Source organism: Zingiber officinale, chromosome 4B (assembly GCF_018446385.1).
Source record: "Zingiber officinale cultivar Zhangliang chromosome 4B, Zo_v1.1, whole genome shotgun sequence".
Taxonomy (NCBI): domain Eukaryota; kingdom Viridiplantae; phylum Streptophyta; class Magnoliopsida; order Zingiberales; family Zingiberaceae; genus Zingiber; species Zingiber officinale.
In genome coordinates, this window is record NC_055993.1 from 90,769,273 (window position 1) to 90,788,698 (window position 19,426).

The 19,426-nt window shown below is 38.2% G+C and overlaps 2 protein-coding genes and 1 non-coding gene across 9 annotated transcripts; 1 reads left to right on the forward strand and 2 right to left on the reverse strand.

Annotated features, from left to right (window-relative positions):
• Window positions 1-832: 832 nt before the first annotated feature.
• On the reverse strand, window positions 833-10,373 carry LOC121975484 (pentatricopeptide repeat-containing protein At4g16390, chloroplastic-like). 6 transcript variants are annotated; one of them, XR_006110335.1, is made up of 4 exons: window positions 8,117-10,373; window positions 2,028-2,996; window positions 1,541-1,617; window positions 833-1,108 (listed from the first exon to the last, which is right to left on the reverse strand). XR_006110335.1 is itself a non-coding variant. In XM_042527169.1 (2 exons), the coding sequence occupies exon 1, from the start codon at window positions 10,217-10,219 to the stop codon at window positions 8,126-8,128; it is 2,094 nt and encodes a 697-aa protein (XP_042383103.1). In that variant the 5' UTR covers window positions 10,220-10,373; the 3' UTR covers window positions 6,915-7,550; window positions 8,117-8,125. The 6 variants fall into 6 exon arrangements, 1 of the variants encoding a protein (XP_042383103.1); XR_006110332.1 differs by having other exon boundaries at window positions 2,024-2,996; XR_006110334.1 differs by having other exon boundaries at window positions 1,541-1,712; window positions 2,024-2,996.
• Window positions 2,235-6,088, forward strand: LOC121975485 (microtubule-associated protein 70-5-like). 2 transcript variants are annotated; one of them, XM_042527171.1, is made up of 11 exons: window positions 2,235-2,371; window positions 3,386-3,471; window positions 3,562-3,627; window positions 3,720-3,890; window positions 4,008-4,178; window positions 4,257-4,412; window positions 4,501-4,647; window positions 4,832-4,903; window positions 4,982-5,515; window positions 5,595-5,751; window positions 5,936-6,088. In XM_042527171.1, exons 1-10 carry the CDS (start codon window positions 2,272-2,274, stop codon window positions 5,718-5,720), a joined length of 1,629 nt encoding a protein of 542 aa, XP_042383105.1. In that variant the 5' UTR covers window positions 2,235-2,271; the 3' UTR covers window positions 5,721-5,751; window positions 5,936-6,088. The 2 variants fall into 2 exon arrangements, with proteins under 2 accessions (XP_042383105.1, XP_042383104.1); XM_042527170.1 differs by having other exon boundaries at window positions 5,944-6,088.
• Window positions 10,374-10,600: 227 nt separating the features above from the next.
• TRNAE-UUC lies at window positions 10,601-10,674 on the reverse strand. The gene has a single exon. It is a non-coding gene; the product is annotated as a tRNA-Glu (tRNA).
• Window positions 10,675-19,426: the final 8,752 nt, after the last annotated feature.

Genomic DNA, 19,426 nt, shown 5'->3' on the forward strand with positions numbered 1-19,426 from the left:
AGCCCATATGCTACCAAAAAATAATTATGAATAATTCAGTTTTTTTAATAATGAATTATTAGAATGACTGAATCACGTCAACCAAGTCAACAATCCAAATGATTCAAACTAATTAGACGAAAACTAGTCAAGCCAAATATATAGGAAAATCTAGGGTGGTCATGCGAACTAGGCGAATTAAATTTTTTTTTTCATTGTTGACACCAACAATCTCATCTATCTAATTCATGTTGATTAATTCTGAAATGATTAGCTCAATCCTATAACAATTTTTACCATTAAAATAAATTAAAAAGTTATAAAAACAAATAATCCATTAACTTAGTATTCTTAAATCAAGTACTCATTAAGATAAATTCATTTATTAATTTACCAAAACTAAAACTTAACACTTAGATATGCTTGAAAAACCGAAAAGACACTCTAGCATTATACTATTGTCACAAAAAAAATAAAAAAAAAAATATAGCCCACGAAACTGAGACTGATCCTTAAATACATTATTTCATAAAAGGACATTTTATTGTTACGAAGATTATCTATTTATTAGTTACAATATTTTTGCAGTCAAATATAGAAATCTAAATAAACTACATTTCAGTAAAGATTTGCAAATATACTTCTCTATTGTTCTCTTCGTCAATATTGTTTTGAAGAACACTCTCCATCTTACTGTATTTTACACATGAATCATAATCATTTTACACGAGTTGGAACTTGGAAATGGACCAAAATGTATTGAATCAACGCCAACCCATAGGAGCTACTTTATTTTACACATGAATCATAATCATAATCATAATAACTACATTTCAGTAAAGATTTGCAAAAGTAGAGAATAAAGGCTGCCATTTCTTTTACCGTAGAAGAAAAACAAATAAACACAAATAATTATAGAACAATCAAGTCCAATAGGATTATCTATTTCATATTTGATCTTAATTCATAAAACAAAAATTAATAAAGCATCCACTTTGTGTCATCTTCTCACCAACCTTGTAATCCACACACTTCCATAGTTGTTCCTGGTCCAAATCGAAGGGCCACAGGTCATTTTGACTAAGGGATCACATGTTGTAAGCTTTTCTTTCAGATGTCTCATTTTGACCTGTTCAAGAACACAATCAAAGAGTGTAATTGTGAATCCAAAGAAGCAATGATAATAATAAACAAAAGGACATTTCACATGAATCCCATGATCCATTAATTAAGTTTTTTTCTGAACCGCGTGTTCACCTACTACACAGATTATGATATATATATATATATAAAAGAACCACTGAATTATTGGATAATCTTCATATCACAATCTAATTTTAGTTGGAAAAAGTGTGGCTCTCAAATGCAATGTGGATTCAAGGAGCAGAAGACAGTAATGTTGCTTTGGATAGTGATCAAGCATTTATCCTCCTTTAAGAACAAAAGAATAAAATCAATGGGAAAAAAACACAAAGGGAAAATAATTCTTCAAAGCTAAGAACTGAGCCTTTTTTTCTGTATCAAAAAAATCTTTTTAAAGTCACTTCAACCTTAATCGTACCCGGGTTTATTTGCTCTGCTACGTGCGAACAGGGGAACATGGCTTGTTGGCTACTGACTTTGATTGAACAAACCACCCTGATAAAACAATGCTTAGTGGTTCAATGAATCCGCAACTGGCAAGAAAAGAAACAGTGCCGACTACATAATTCTGCTGAAACTTCTTTTTCTGCCTTTTCTTGCAACATTCACACATTTATAATTTGATTAACAAGAAAAAGAATATAACAAGTATGATGCAAATCGAACACACTCTATGTATTGGTGTGTCCACTTAATTCTCTTACGAGAGATCGATACTTGGTTTTTCCTTTGTTTTTAACGCAAACTCTGATTAATATCTATCAGCAACAAAAGTATGCCCATACAAAACCGTTGTCTTGGAAGACTGTATCATCTTGTGGGGCATGTTGTCAAATCCACACGCTAAAAGCTATTTTTTAGTGATAAAAGAAAATAACAAATGGTGATGGAGGAGATGTACCTACAAAATGATAGTTATCAATCAGGCTGAGTTGTTGCCGTTTTCAGCTGCTCATTCTCTGGATGTGTCAATTCTGTCCATTGTCTCTCTTCTTCTTTACGGTGGATTTCCTCCTGGAGAATGGCTGTCTCTCAAGATAACCTCCATCATAAATTGCCTCGAATCCTCCAGTTTTTGGCACGGCGGTCTTCTCTGGAAGTAAAAAAAGGGGATAAAGATCTGTTTGAAGAAGTGAAGTGTGCTGTACAATGGGCGGCTTGGGTGATGCAGCAGGAGCCAAGGAACTCTTTGCGAGTCCTTCTGACCCTGTAATAATTGAGCTCAACAGGCTACAAAATAGTATTTTGGGTACGTTTGTCCTTCAAACTTTTTTCCTTCATGAATTACTCTTCTACTTCTAGATCTTAGCCAAGTTGCTCAAACATGATTTCCTGCTCAAAAGGTCCAGTTCTCATTGAAGAATATGGGCATTCTGAAATACAAATTACACAGCTCATTTTTCTAAGTCCATTTTGGATTTCTTGAACTCGGAAAATTGCCTTGCTGCGGAAAGAGTTTAGTTCATACTCATAGAAAGTGCCAAATTTCCTAAGCTTAAGAATGAATATAAAGATCAAACTAGTGGGGTCTGAGTTTGACAGGATAAATTCTAAATATCGATTTCCAATGATGACACAGAGAAAGCTTTTATTAGAGATAAAATGGCAGTCCCCACATATTCGCATACTACCTTCAACATAAATATATGATTCATAAAAGTTTAGGTTCTAGGTTACTTGCTAGAATCCTCAGGAAGCCTAAGATCAACTCAGCTGGCTTCAACCTACAACAAATGATGCCAACTTTTATTCTTTCTGGATGAAATCCAATGTAATTTTTGATAATCATAATTGCCTTCTTAATAACAGAGTTTTTGAAGTAAAATTCAGACTGGCTCAGAATTTTACTCATTTGTCACAATAGTTGGGCTTACCTGTATGAAAGAAAAGTATCTGCATGAGTTCCCGTCCACTTGTTTCTCATCCGAATGATTCAGTTTCAATAACATCAAAGCAGAACAAAGGATAAAAGGAAGTGGATTGACTACCAATCATTTTCTTTCCAACAGTTCTAGTTAGCATCAATTTCATGGATCCCATTACTAACCAAGTCTCCGTTATGCTATTGTCGGAACAGGGGGTCCTACTTCTGGACTATTTTTGTCCTTTTCTTATTGTAAACAACAGAAATTACTTTAGTTTCTGCAAGATCATTTGGCATTATCTGAAAGTTGGGTCCTACAATAACATCAATGAAGCAATTGAGTTTGATTGCATAAATTCATTTGAACCGACTTGACTAAATTCTGAGCTTAACCTGCAGAGAAGGAAAGGGAGTTGGGACTTGCTAAAAATGAAATAAAAGCCTTGAAGGGAACTGAAATCTTGAAGGATAAGGCCATTATGGAGGCAAGTAGAGAATAAGAAAACAAGACAATTGATAACCACAACCAACCTTTTTTGAGTTTGTACTAACCTTTTCTATTTCATGTTCTCTAGTTAAGCAACCAACTGAAGAAAAGGGATGAAAAACTAGGGATCACTGAGAAACAGCTTGAACAGAAGGTTTCCTCAATCACTACATTTTACATACAAAAATCTTGAAGAGTGATTAGTGTCTTGGCTGGCTGACAAACCCATCATCTGTTACATTGCAGAATCTTGACATCAAAAAACTAACCAACGAGACAAAAGAGGCGTTGGCAGCACAAATTTCTGCAGAAGCAATTTTAAGAAGGGTATATGCGAATCAAAAGGATGAGGAACTCACCCCTATCGAGGTTCTCATAGCACCACTTCAGTCAGACATCAAACAATACAGAAATGAGGTACCATTCTTTAACACACTGCATTCGGGAGGAAATTGTAGGTTTTTCAATATTCTGAACATTATAATTCCAGAAGCATGACCCGATTATGGATTTTTACATACTAATCACATGCAGATTGTAATGCTTCAAGAGGATATAAAAGCATTGGAAAGATTGACAAAGTCTAAAGAGGCAGCACTAGTGGAAGCGGAAAGTCTTCTGCATAATGCACTTGAACAAGCAAGGAATGTAGAAGTCATGAAAAACAAAAATCTCGAATTGAAAAGGCAAATAGAGATCTGCCAGGCATATTTCCTATCTTTAAATTATTACTTTTGCAAATTAACCAAGCATCGAACCGGGCTCAATGATATTTTTCTGCAGGAAGAAAACAAAATTCTGGAGAAAACTTACAAAAAGAAAGTTGTTGAAGTGGAAAAACTTATGAAAACAATTCATGAGCTTGAGGAAAATATTCTAGCTGGTGGTGCAAGTGCCAATGCGATAAGGGACTATCAGCGCAAGATCTCTGAGATAAATGTAGGTTTAAGTACATTAAGTATTGCAATTTGGCTCTCTGTAGTTCTCCACTGGAGGCTAAATTTTTACAGGATCAATAAATGTATAGGAGGAGAAAAGGATGGTTGAGAGAGAACTGGCAAGAGTTAAAGTTTCAGCAAGTAGGATAGCTACAGCAGCAGCAAATGAGTGGAAGGATGATGGAGACAAAGTCATACCTGTCAAGCAGTGGTTGGAAGAGAGGAGAATTTTGCAGGTTTGCTAATTTCTATGGCAATTATCTTATATTCTTAATAAGTTCTATTCAGAAACTATCTATGAACAGTTTCCTGTCCAATTGCAACAACATAGTTCCTAACATGTGTGCGCTTCCATTGCTAACACAAAATTTTGGTAATAATATGATTTCCCCTGATAGCTCTTAGCATGCACAATTGTAGGGGGAGATACAGAGGTTAAAGGATAAGTTAACTTTAGCAGGAAGAACATTAAAGGCAGAGACTCAACTTAAGGTAAAAAACTTATCAATCAGTTCTAGTCTAAATTGACAATAATCAGTATTTTATAAGTTCCAACCTACCATATCACAGGAGAAACTAAGCTTGAGGCTGAAGACGTTGGAACAGTGCATGAAGCATTCAAGTCTTCCAGAAAAGACAAGAGACCTTTGTGAGAGGAAGAAGTGTGAATTGGCATCGCCCAAGGACCTCAAAAAGGTTTCTCATGCACCCAACAATGACACTGTATTGCAGAAGCCTAACTTAAATTCTGGAGATGTTGATAATGCCAGAGGAATGGTGAGCTTAAACTCAAATGTTGTGAAAAAAAATTCACTAGCTTTGAGAAGCAGGTCATTCAATGACGCTGGGAAGGAAAATGCAGAAACAAATGTCAGGTCCAATAGGTATGCAGATGATGTTATGACGGGAAGAAACCAGGTCAACCATGAGGTTAATGAAAAAAAATGTGGAGACAGCAAGTCACAAAATGAGAACCAAGAAAATGGCTACGAAGATATGGTGTCTGGGTTTCTTTATGACAAACTGCAAAAAAAAGTTATAAACTTGAGAGAATCTCACAAGGACAAGGATAATGTATTGATCATGAAAGATGAGGAAATCAAGGTTTATATAGAACAGTTCATTCTACTTGGTTTAATGCATAAGTGCTCTTGCTTAATGAAAATAATTTCTTTTATTTCAGTTTCTCCTAAGGAAGGTTGATGTGCTAACGAAGGCTGTAGAAGTGGAATCCAAGAAGAAAAGGAGAAATGCACGAGAAAAGGAAATGATCAAGTTAGAGAACAACAAGCATAATATTGACATCTGAATCAGGGGTGTAGCTCACTTGATTTCAGAGGGTGTGTAGCTCACTTTTTCCATCTTTTACATTCACTTAAGCACACTGATATAAATTTAGATCTAAATGGTAATGTTTCTCTCTATTTTCTCATAAGTACATGCCAAAGTCGAGATCATCAATAAACTAAGGTTGTGAATGTGTGTTATTTAATCTTGCTTCACTACTAAAAACATGATGGTTAGTTCTGCAGGTTTCCAAAGTGATTTGAAGCATCATATGAATTCAGAGCTTAGAATTTGAACATGACATCTAATAGTGTGCTGTATCTGGTGATTCTAATGTACAATTTCAACATCATAATAGAGAAGATTGTCCCTTCCCTTCTCTATTTTTAATCTTTTTATTGTGTATAACATACAGTTGAGTTCCGAGCATGTTGAATTTTGTATTTGAAGTAAAGTAATAGAAAGGAAAATTGGTGAATCGTCTTCATAGACGGTAGGGCCAGCCATATGTATCTTTTGCTGGAACAATGAAATAAAGATGAAGTTAATACTAGCCTAAAACAAGTTAATAAGTTAAACTTGAATTGATTGATAACAACTTTAATTTGGAAATTTTGGCAGAAAATTACTTGTAATACTGCACTTGAAAAGAGTGCTAAGTTTAAACTACACTGTTCATCAATAAGCCTAAATGCATCCAACTATTGCAAAATGAACAAAGATCACTACTCATGCTTTGATGGAATTGATCAGATTTAGACAAACATGTAAAAATGGATAAAAAAGGAGACTAGCTCTGCTTTTGCAGTTATCTATTGTGAAAAAAAAAATCTGTATCGGCTATGTTGCAGAATTTAGTTATCCCATTAGTTACATGCTCCAACATAGCCGATACTGTTCTAGTCTTCTCATATGGGTAGGAAATATTTTAACAGACTGCTTTAGAGGAGGAAAATTCTAAAGCAATAAGCACTTCATGGGCACATAATTATCATTGAACATTACTAATAAAAAATTGTGTGAAGCACTTACAAAAGGCATACTGAGCGTATGAATATAGGATGCCAAACATTTGAAGCAAGAAAATAGAAAACAATTATTGTTGGCTTGTGTGAGTTAGAATATTAAAATAGAAGTGAAAACAGATCAGATCATGAGCAGTATAAGGAAATAATTTATCCAAGTCGTGACGGAGATAGCATTTGAGCTCGTAGTGGATGCATGCCAATCATTTGATAATTAATATGCCTGGGAAAATAACACCCATCAAATCTATAATTACCATACAATATAACATAAGTAGGGGCGCTTTCAGCTATGGAACACTTACAGAAATCACATGAGGGATGTTTAAGTAAAGATCCTGAATCAAATTTCAGAAACAGACCACCAGATTATAAGTTAAGATATATGAGCTAGTAGAAAAAATTGATAAAGTTGCAAAAGAATAGACAAAGCAAGGGTGCTTTAGAGTTGAAGATGGGATATCCACAAACATAAAATGGAGATGCATGAAGCAAGGTTGAGTCATCTGTTGGAAGATCCGCACTACACCTCTGTCAATTTTGCAGTGATCTCCATTCTCACCTTCTTTTAGTTGTCAACAGGATCTTTATTTGAAGAATCATTATGTGTCATTTGGCAAAGAACATATCATTCTGCTGGGAATAGCATACAGAACAGGTCAACAATCCTCAACAGTGAGGTTTCCTCGACCTCATGTACAACCAATTACAAACTTTTGTTTCCCCAATTTAAAATGCATTGTTCTCTTCTCCATCTCTGCAAGGTGAGGTGAGGGTGCAAGGCTTCTTCCAAAGATCTTCGTCACTTAATAGGATGTCAAACAGGCCTACCAATATATAAGCGGAAAGTTATGGTTCACATTGGCCATGATTGGTGTGCATATATCTATAAATATATGTATATATGCAAAGCATGACATAATGACTACACACTATGGACCCAAGGCATAGGCCAGAGAAAGGCAGCACCAGTTGTAGGCAGAATAGTTTTTTTATAAAAAAAAAATAATTGTTTACATTTTAAGCATTTTACATATGAAGTTTTCAATGATGTTTGATGATTAAATTAGATATATTACAATTTAACAGTTATATTTAAAAGTTTTAAAAATATATATACGAGAAATACAATTATGCAAAGTCAAGGCACAGTCCTTTGAATGATCTACATGTGGGTCTCTCAAAACAACATAATGAGTATCTCAAGTTCATCAAAGTGTGTAACTGCTACTCGAAAGTCAAGGACAACAGAATCAAGCAAAAGAATTTATTGAAACAGGAAGTATTTATTAGCAATTTTGCATGCATTAGAAATCAGCACTAACATCTCATTGACTACAAAATCAAGGAAAAACAATAACAGAAATATCATTTCGAGTATTCATTTACCTACCCGTGTATCCTAAGCAGCAACTTTGTAAGATGAGTTTCTTGACTCCAACCATGATTCAGCCGCAAGTTGTGTGGTTAGAAACCATCCAGCCTTGTCTGGTGCTTCATGAAATGGTGCACAGATTTCTCTCAAGTGAGACTGGAAAACAGATGCTAACCCTTTTTCTGAATATTTATGTTTTCCATGCCCTGTGAAGATACCAAGTAATGGAGGCAAGTTTTCTCCATTCTGTAAGGATTTGGCTAGATCATTCATCCAAACATGTAATGCAGTTAGAGCAGCTCCATGTGAGAGACCCTTCACATATAAGGACCACTGTGTAGCAGATCGAGATTGAAGATCTGTATATATCTCAAGTTGAATTGCCAGGTCGAGAAGCACACACGCTCTTTCCAAATGGTTGAGGTTTACACAGAGATCTATCAAACAATTACTATAAGCTCTTTTTACTTCGCTACTCACGTTATGGAAGAGTACTACAGCTTCTTGTCTAACTGTATCATTGTCACAAGCCTCGTCAACCAGCAAATTTACTAAAGAACCCAGCTGAGTATTTCCTCTTTCAATACAACCAATAATCTTCCCAAGTTCTTCTGTTGCCGTCTGAGCTACCACATTCAGGAGACAGCCACATAACCTATCATCAGGTTTGATCCCCCAACCTAGAAGTTTGTCAAATGCTTTAACAATGCTATCAGTTCTTCCAGCTTTGCCATAGCACTGGATTAGAGATGTAAGCACAAAAATATTTGGCTGATACCCAGCTTCTGACATCTCATTCAACATGCTTTCAGCCTCAGAAACTTTTCCACTGCACGAGTATGCAGTTATCATAGCCGAGTAACTCCAACTATCTGGTTTGCAGGCATTTGATAACTCCTTCATTTCATTAAAAATTTTCACTGCTTCATCAACTGAACCAACATCAGCGCACATTGACAAAAGCATGTTGTACAAGATTATATCAAGCTCCATTTCCTTCCTCATCTGCCTATACACGTCAAGCGCATCTTCAGCATATCTAGCTTTAGCATATGCTCGCAGAAGAGCTGAGTATGTTGCTCTGTTAGGAGCCAACCCCTTGCTACACATTTCACGGTAAATAGTCTTGACTTGCCATGGTCTTCTGGCCCTGCCCATGGCATCCAACAACGTATTGTAAATAACCAAATTAGGCTTAGCACCAAGGGCCTTCATCTCTTCGTACACATTCAGCGCCCCATCAAAATTACCTGAAATGCCATATACCCTAATCACAGTCGCAAAAGTCACAGGATCAAGCCGCCACTTTTCTGCACGAGCACGGTCGTACAATTCAAGAGCCATCTCCACATTATTCAACCGACCATAAGCATCAATCATGGCCGAGTAGGTGATATCATCTGGGTGGCATCCAAACTCGGGCATTTTCTCAAACCACTCGACTGCTTTTTCGGGCTTGTTGCAGAACCTGGCACAGCTTATCATAGTTGTGAATGTCACGTTATCCGGCTTAATTCCTTTTTCCAGCATCTCCCCCCAGAGGCCCTCCGCGACCACCAAGTCCTTGGACTTTCTAAGAACCTTAAGCGTGACGTTGTAGAGAACTACCTCCCTGCCGATCTTGCGCTGGAACCAACGAAGAGCAAGAACGGCATTATGGGAGTTGGACATGCTGTTAAGGACGATGACGGCGTCCTGCACGGTTGCTGCGCTGCCGAAGGAGGCAAGGACGGCGGAGATGGAAGGGTCGGTAGGGTCGGAGGAGTCTAGGGAGGCAGCGAGGAGGGCAAGGCGGGCGTAGCGGGAATCGGAGGAGCGCTGGCGGAGGCGGGAGGCGCGAGGGCTGTTGGGGTTGACCCAGATGGAGTTCTTGAAGGGCGATGGATGCGAAGATGGAGGAGAAGGAGGAGAGGAGATATGGTGGTCTTCTAGGGAGACACTGAGTGGCTTGTGGAGATGCCGATGGAGATGAAGGAAGTGGGGAAAGGAAAGGGGGTGGGACGGAATGAAGCTTTTCCTTTTACTCCTGCATGAGGGCGAGGAAGCGAGAGGTAGAGGGAAGGAAGAGGAGGAGTGGAGTTGGGCAAAGGAAGGAGCTGCTGGAGAGAAGCAGAAAGTCATCACCTTGCTCGATTCTTCGCCGCTGTCGTCGCCGCCTCCTCCTCAGCAGCCGACGGTGATGAGGGTTTGGTTTTGGGGACGATGGCTGATGAGTTCTCTTCGCTGCCTTATCAGATTATTTGCATCGATAGCGTCCACTTCTTCAAGGGATTTACGTCCCGATTGAGTTCCGAAAAGGAAACAAGTTTTATCGCGAGGACTATTTTGTAAAAAAAACGGTTATTCGGGTAAAACCATAAGGACTTGTAACAGGATAGAATTTAAACAAAACTTTTAAAGTTCTTTGACAAAACAATTTTATTATTACAAGAATTATGTGTTTCGAGAACAAATTCTGGTAAGCAAGAGTTTGGACTTTTATAGGAAAACAAAGAAAAACAATTCCATTGCCGGGATTTGAACCCGGGTCGCCTGGGTGAAAGCCAGGTATCCTAACCGGACTAGACGACAATGGATTGTTGCTCTGATTTCAAATTAAAATTATTTAATCTTTAAATATAATGTGATGTAGTGTTTAAAATTCATGTAATATGGAAATTAGATGGAATTTTCAAATTAAATAAATTAATGTGACTTTAAATTTTGCTTATGGTTCAACTTTTATGTTGAGGTTGTGGCTTCACTCTTAAGGGTCAATCTATACTCTTGACTAAGGTTTGTAACTATATTGCATGAGCCTATGATTTTCCTCTTATGTAATTTGTGTTGTGGTAGACTCTTGGAGTTTGAACTTTTATCCTAAAGGGTGTTACTCTTCTTGTATAGTTGATGTTGAGCACATTCACTTATAATTATATTATTGATGTGGGATTAAGTAAGGGTTGCACGTGGTAAATTCTTGACTCAATCAATATAGATTCCACATGATATATCCTTGATCCGATCAACATAGATTCCAAGTCACATAGGATCTCGATTGCACCCGAGTTGAGTCGGGGTGGGTTACGATGATCTCGGATTAGGTCAATTACAATAACTTTTCCAAGTTCAGCAAAGCTTCGATCAAGTTAGTTCAAGTTTTGGTCCACCAATTTAGTAAAGTTGGTTCAAGTATGGAAAAGCAAGGATGCATCAGTTGCGAAAAGGACATTGGATCAAAAGGCTTGTCAATTATCTTTGTCGATAATAAGGGGCATTGTCGGGAAGGGTGTGTTGATTACTGATACGATGTGTTGTGAGTGGACCCAGAGGTAATATGAAATTGATGGTCAAGATGATGTAACAGTTAAAGTAAATGTGAGATGTCGGACAAAGTAAGGGTGTACGTATTCGGATGAACCACCTTTCAGAAGTGAGGCTCCCAGTACAAATCCAGGCGAACTTTAACCCAACCGGGGCTATGGGGCATAGTTATTTATATCTTATAGACAAGTCTCTCAGAATACGGTCAATCGATCTCACATCCATTCGAACTTAAGGGACTTAGCTCCTCATTCTTACGATACAAATTTCAGTATACGGTCGGTCGACCTAAAGTTTCGATCGGACTTAAGGGTCTAGTGCCCCACTCAGTGTTAATACACATAGAATAAACTCGGTCGGTTCCTACAACAGTCAGGCATATAGGGCCCAACTCCCTAATTCTACAATACAACTCCCGACATATGGTTAATCGACCAAAGAGCCGGTCGGACTTATAGGGTATAGTTCCCCATCTCTCAGTGTTAAGGCAACTCTCAGCATATGGACGGTCTGCCAAAGAGTCGATCTGACTTAAGAGACTTTGTTCCCCACTTCTCTTGTCAGTCTCCCAACATATAGTCAGTCGGCCTCTAGGCTGATTAGAATACCTATAGGAGACAACATTATCACGGAGTTATAATAACCTATCAGAGAATAATAGCTATTTGATAGAGAATATTCCTCCACCAAGGCATATATATGAAACATAACATTCCTTTAAGGATGTCTGCACAACTTCTGTTGCCTAACATTACTCAGCATATTCTGACATCTGACATTCTCAGTCGGCTCATTAATACAAGGATTGTAAAAGACGGTTCATGTGCATAAAACAGAACCTTCCTTGAAGGATGGTTGTACACATTCCATTACTTAATATATTCTGATATCAGACATTCTTTGACACCTTATAATTACGAGGTTCTGAGGGTTAGTATAAAAAGGAGTCCTCTCCGTTGGCCAGGTATACTTCACAACGTTAGAATACGCATGCATCTAATGTTCATCTTCTTCTCCACTTTTTGTTCAGCTATGATACTGAACTTGAGCGTCAGAGTATCTGGGCCAGAGACCCCCTCCTTGGTTTTTGCTCTAACGCTCTCTTTTGTTCTCTTTGCAGTGTGCGTGGGAAGCAGTGTCAGGTGGCGTCTCTTCTCCATCCTAGAGTCTTCTTTCAGTCAACGATAGAATCATCTGCCAACGTGTCATCTCCACCGCTTTCAAACAAGATCGGTTATAAATACAACGACTTATACAATGACATGGAATGATGATACCAAATAAAGAAGAAGGGCAAGACCTTTCCTAAATGAAGGGGCTCTTTATTTTCTTGTCTATATAAGATAGCACTCTATGAAAGGAGTAGGTTGACATTGCAATTTCCTGCTCCATTCTTTTCTCTATTGGTTGACACTACAATTTTCCTGTTCCGTTCTTTTCTCTATTCATTTGTCTAACGTCAGATTCGTCACGTCAAGGTGTGCCTTGGCTCTCTTCTAACCACTTATTAGTCTCTTTCAACAAAATCAGCTCACTAAGGTCTCACACTAGATATAGAGTCACGCGCACAAAGCCAACCCATTAAAAGTTACCTGAATAAAGTGGTTCCCCCAAGAGACATGTAACATGTTCGATAGAGGCTGACTTAGCAAAAAGTCAAAAAGATGATCCGATGAGTCTTGATCTATTCCTTCAATGTTTTGACTAATTTGCAATAGGGGTTCATCTTATTCACCAATTAAAGAAGTATTTTCAAACTCTAAAATAAGTAGCAGCAACAATTAATTAAGTCAGACCCGACTCAAGGCATAAGTCATTAAGACTTATGTCTAGGGCCCTAATTTTATTAGGATCCATTATTATTTAAAAAAATAGATTTAATACCTAATATTTACATTTAATAGCTATACTTCTCGGGCTATATTAGGCATGCATGCATATTTTACTCCATATTTGGCTTGCTTTGATCTAGTGCTCTTTAGATTTTACTTCAGATTTTACTTGTCACGCCCCAGAGGAGTCCCTACCGATAAAATTTCGACAGCATCTCCCCTGCAACGGTGACAATATGAAACATATATACAAGAATATTCATACAATATAACCATTGATAACCATGATTTTGCTATATTATTTTGATTCATAATGCATGTTTTTAGTGGTCTATTCATAGCTTAATTTCACATTTACATCATATTTCATAATTGCATGTGATCTTGGACTTAATTGTAAATTAGCTTATTTTCATGGTATTTGATGCTAATATTTGTTTATTATTTTGTAGACATCAAAAGGGTCATGGACCAGATCAGATCAGGCCACATCTGGGCTCAAATATAGGGCTAAACGAAGCGATCAAGCCTTGGAGTGTTTTGGACCGTCCATTGAAGATCAAGCAGGTCTGGGCCATCCGTTGAAGATCGGGCTCATCCAACTTAATGAGGAGTAGATCTGGACCGTAGATGAAGATCAGTACTTTTGGATCATATTTTAGGCGATTTTCTACCATTGATCAAGCTCCAAGAGTTCTGGACCGTTGGATCAGTTTTGAGGAGGATTTAAATACCGCGAGAAGCTACAGTGCAGATTAGGCTCGGCTTCGTGACATTTCCACAGTAGCTTCGTCTTCCTCTTCCTCACGGCTGAGTTCCCTTTCCACAAACTAGATCCGAGCTTCTTCTTCTACAACGACGGAGATCCTAAGCGGCCGACGTTCACTTTCCAGCGTTCAGAGAGTGATCGAGGGAGGTCTCCAGTTCGTGATTGGGTTCTGTTTCATCGCCGCAAACCCGATCGAGGGAGGTTCCAGATCGGCGTTGTTCGCTTCCACCAGAGCTTCAAGGGAGGTCTTCGGGAGCTACTGGCCCTTTTTCGATTTCCATACCACAGCAAACCTGGGTCGATTTGGCCAGTTGATCTGGATTGCAAAATTACAGAATTTTCCTCTGTTTTTTTGGATGGTGAGTTTATCAGTCGAATGTGAGCTTCGAGGGAGGTCTCCAGGAGCTATGAGCATTCCCTGGTAATAGAAGGAAGCTTGGTTAATTGTAGTTGGTTGCCCAAAGGGTGTTTCCCAGAGGTTGCTCTGTTTTACAGCATATTGGAGGAGTTGAGTTCGGGATTGGGTTTATGGAATGCTAGGGTTTTGATTTTTTTTATCTTTGTCTTTAATTTGTTCTCAAATCTTGCTCAGATCCTCAGATCTGATCCTTTACTTTGTTATCTTGATTTGTTTAAGTTTTTCTTATGCAATTCTGTTTTGATTTTCTTACTTGAAACACTAGATCTGATTTCTGATTTGAAACTCTGATTCCTTAAGGTTTCTGCAATTATAGTAATGTTAGCTGCTAGTTTAGTTTGCAATTTTATTTTTACTTGAAATTCTTAGTTTCGGTTTCTATAAGTTAGAGTTAGTTTCAATTCATGAATTTAGGAAATATTTGTTTGATTCCTTGGATGCTGAGGTGGCTGTTAATGAGCTTGATTGGTGAATGAATCACTTTAACTTTTCATTATTTACCTTAGTGGTATATAGTTGATTGTTAGTGAGAAGTGAAGACCTGGTGGTTGAGTTAAGTGTTGAATTTGAGTGTGATTATGAATGTATGTTATTTCAGTTCATGCAAGTTGAGCTTAATTTCAAGACTTGAATGTAGAAAACTCTTGTTTAAGTTATGTATCTTTTGTTACAGTGATTGTTGATTGAAGATGCGAGAATTGCATTATATGATTGAATGATGAATAAGAATATGAATTTAATTGATGTTTATTTGATGAGAAGGAAATGGATCATGTTTAGATGAGAATGAACCTTATTTGATCTTATTCTTTGATTTTGTTGATATAATAATTCAATTTGAATCAATTCTAGATATGTACACACTTACTAGTTATCCTTGGAAAAATACGACTTGGGACTCGTTGCTACAACACTTGTCTTAATTTTAATGAGTTTCAATAATAATTAATTTGGAGCGCCTCCCTACCGATAAAATTTCGACAACATCTCCCCTGTAATGGTGACAATATGAAGCATATATACAAGAATATTCATACAATATAACCATCAGCCCACACGGCTGGAATATATAGACAACCACGTAGTTATATACTCAATCCACTTGGCTGGAACAAAATAAACACAACCACGCAGTTATATATATATATATATATATATATATATATATATATATATATATATATATATATATTAAGCAGTCCACTCGGCTGCACTATAAACTAACATAGTAGAAAAACGATAAAGAAAGCTCATATGAACTAAAACAACACACTGCTAGCCGACTAGGCTTTATACAACAACCACAACAACACAAAATTCAACTCCACATAATAAACTCCAAAAGATAATCGAATTAATATAACACCAAATACAAAATATGAATAAAGGATAAACGAAACCCGATGTAGTCTTCGAATGTGAGACCGGCAGTCAGGACTCTCCAAGCATCCTTGATTCATCTACCTGCTACCTGGCGAAAGAAAAACCAATTTGTGGGGTGGTGAGTGCTGGGACTCAGCAGGTAAAGGAAAGATAGTGCATGAACATAATATACAAATAGAGATTGAGCCAAAGATATACAGTCTCATAAGAGGAATAGCAGATACTAAAATAAAACCGTAATATATGCTCATACCTGAAACCATATCCTAAGCTAGGTAATAGAAGATCAGGAGTAATACCAATCGACTACTGAACTGTTCATCACTACCAAGGTATCATATGAGGTAAAAACATTCTATCAATAAGTAAACCGGAGTTGAACAACATGCGATCAATACATATATAGCTCAACAAGTATAAATGTATGACATGAAAAAACAAATAACTGTAAACATAAGAAATCAACAACATAGGCAGGTATAATAATAATAAAAGCATATGCACTAATGGTCACTCCCGCCCACCCCTCGCACCACGACCCCTGTATGGTCGAGAGGTCGAGTCAGTGACAAATTGTACAACACTCCAAGTACCATTCTCTCGAGTGGCCGAGTGGACAGTTGCATAGTAGTTAACTGGCTACATCTGCATCGGGGGTCCCTGTTGCTCGCAACTCCAGCTTTCTCTACTCATAAGTGAGCAAGTGGGGACATGACAGGACAAGCAACATCTACTCCAACTACCATTCTCTCGAGTGGCCGAGCGTGCGACCCTAGTCAACGACTCTCTCGACCGCAAGGGAGAATTTATCATTAACATGCATGCAATGATATGATGCGCAAAATATAATAGTCATCATATACATATAAACGAGAATCAGGTATGCTACATGAAGCCAGCATGCTCAATACGGTACATAAATAAACAACAATCAAAACATACAAGGTTGATATCTAATATCTGCTAAATATCATAGATGACATCAAGAGACTATATGGATATAGAAATGCATATCTCAAAGATATGAGTGGAAGTATCAAGCACAGGAAATATTTACGAGTGGAGTCAAGGTAAAATAGTCTTTATCCAAAAAAATATAGCTCATGCACCAAGTTCCAAAGAACTAAAGAGATTCAAAGTAAGAAGTATTCGTCTTTATACGTAGACCGTGTCAAGTAGTCTCATGTCAAGACGCTCGTCTTGAACCCCAGTCCTGCGATCACATAGTGTATGATATAACTAGCCAAGAATGAACTAGTTAACTAAATCCATCATGAACTAAATAGTTAACTTAACCTAATCTGATTAGGAATCTATATATTAATTCCATTTCAATTATTAGCCCCATATTTGACAGTTAACCAATCTCATTAATCCAGTTAGGTTTAACTAAATCCATAGCCTTCATTAGATTAGGTTTAACCCTTCTAACATTCTGATAATGATCATGCTATCGTCCAAATTAACCAAACTAGAGAAACCAACTCATAAATGAATCTCTAATACATAACCAAATAGTTTAAGCATTCTCAATCATTTTCCCTCAATGAAGATTTATTACCAGCATAATCAATCCAAATCTCACTAATCAACACACTAATCCAACCCACATAATCCATCTAATACTTAGTTAACCATCTAACAACAATTCCACCATTTTACTCCTAGAAATAACTTCAACCTTAATACTTACCAAATTCTGATAATGATCGCTGGTGGTTCATGATCAGAGTATACTCCACAGCTGGAAATCATTGGCGATACCCACTACTGCTCACACCTCCATCACCTATTAGCCTAACAATCCAACCAACCTTTTAACGAACAGATCAAATGCAAGAATAAATCAATAGTGTACCAAACCAATACTCATCATAGCTTACCTTAATCCGATGCCTAACAATGTGTTCGTGTAGAGAAAAGAGCCCCTCCCCAATCACGGCTAGTCCAACACAATCAGATGCCTAAAATCAACACCTTCACCTTCTTTGATACAGTGAAGTCACCACGGTGGTTCACAGCGGCATCAAGCGGTGATAGTGAGCTGGGATCGACACCAAAAGTGGGCAGCACCACAATAATCTTCAGCAACTAGGGAGGTCAAGGCTAGGGTCAGGATCCCCCTTCTTGGTCGGAGATCTGCTCACACGGCAGCGACTCGAAGAGAGCAATGCATTGGCGATGGCTCTAGGGCACGATCAAGAACTAAGGAGGGACAACGATCAGCGCGATGGATCGAGACCGCAAGAGGGCGACGACGAATCACGAAGAAGAGGGGGGGAAAGACTCCACGCCTCAAGAGGGAGAGGGAGGAGGGAGACTCGGCCGACGGTGGGTCAAATGGCGTTGGCACGATTAACTCCCTTGTGGCGTCGACGTCAGAGGTCGGGTGGCACGACATCGGGCGATGTCTGCCGGGCAACGTGGTTGGCTACGGTGGCCGACAGTAGCGAGATCGTGAGGGAGGAGGAGGAGACGATTGGATCGAAGGGGAGAAGAAAAGAATCGAGAGCAAGTGTTCGACGGATATTAGGGATCAGGTAGGAGAATCAGCGTGAGGGAGAGGCAGCATCGGGCTTAGGGCACGAGAGAAACGAAGGAAAAGAAAAAGAAAAATAAAATAAATAGAGAAATTAAATATTTCCTCGTTTAAATAGGATAGCTTAAACATGTTTTTCCTTGACCAAATAATCTATCCCCTTAACATAATCATACGAGCTCCGATTAAATCCCAAAATATTTTTTAAAAGTCCAATAAGATTATTTTCTCAAATATCTTATTATTTAATTATTATTTTGTTACCGTATTTTACATTACTGGCTTTCAATGCAACTATTTTGTTTCAGATTTTGTTTCTTTCAATTTCTATAGTGCTCTTTAACTAATTTACAATTACATTTAATTACATATTAATTATAATTATTATATTCTCTAGTCCGAAAATCATATCTAGAGCTACAATATAACTATATAAGACCTTACACCCAATATCTTTTTGTCATCTCATTTTATAATTAGTTGATCATCTATTCATTCTCTCATTAGTGCTCCATGTATTTTTTCCTCCCTTATCATTGATTCTATAAGAAGACATCCTTCTCCTATCTCACTCGGTGGTATTTTTTCGCTCTTTTCTTTTTCTCAAAATATTCTTTTTTATTTTGTATAAATGATAAATTATAGAACGAATGGACTATGAACCCAAACCTATATTATTAGCAATTGTATGAGAATTGATCCGGTGGTATGGACGGGTGACCCTCGTTAGCGGGAGGTCAATGATACGTGGAGGTCAATGGTCAAGAGGGTCAACCCCAAGGTCGTGCCGAGCAGACAGAGGGCCGACCGATCATCCAGCCGACCAAACATCCGGCCAGGGGTATCTCAGGCCGGACGAAAGACAGCCCGACCAGGGGTCGGGTTTCCGATGCTCAAGGTAAAAGAGTCTCTGGGCCGAGCAGACAGGCTGCTCGACAAAGCCACGGGATAATAAGGTGCAATCCCATCCGAGCACATGAGCAGGGCTTCCCCGCCTGGTCCGAGGAATGCGCATTCCCGGAGGCCATGAGCGCCGAGCGGCCAGTCCGCTCGGCCCTGGAACAGACAAGAGGCGCAAAAGGAC

What these genes read in the sequence shown, in the direction of transcription:
- LOC121975485 (XM_042527171.1), top strand. Translation starts at nt 2,272, where the DNA reads ATGGGCGGCTTGGGTGATGCAGCAGGAGCCAAGGAACTCTTTGCGAGT. An exon ending in AGGATAAGGCCATTATGGAG is followed by an intron (nt 3,472 to 3,561) that starts GCAAGTAGAGAA and finishes CATGTTCTCTAG; the next exon opens with TTAAGCAACCAACTGAAGAA. An exon ending in TGAAAGATGAGGAAATCAAG is followed by an intron (nt 5,516 to 5,594) that starts GTTTATATAGAA and finishes CTTTTATTTCAG; the next exon opens with TTTCTCCTAAGGAAGGTTGA.
- LOC121975484 (XM_042527169.1), bottom strand. Translation starts at nt 10,219, where the DNA reads ATGACTTTCTGCTTCTCTCCAGCAGCTCCTTCCTTTGCCCAACTCCAC.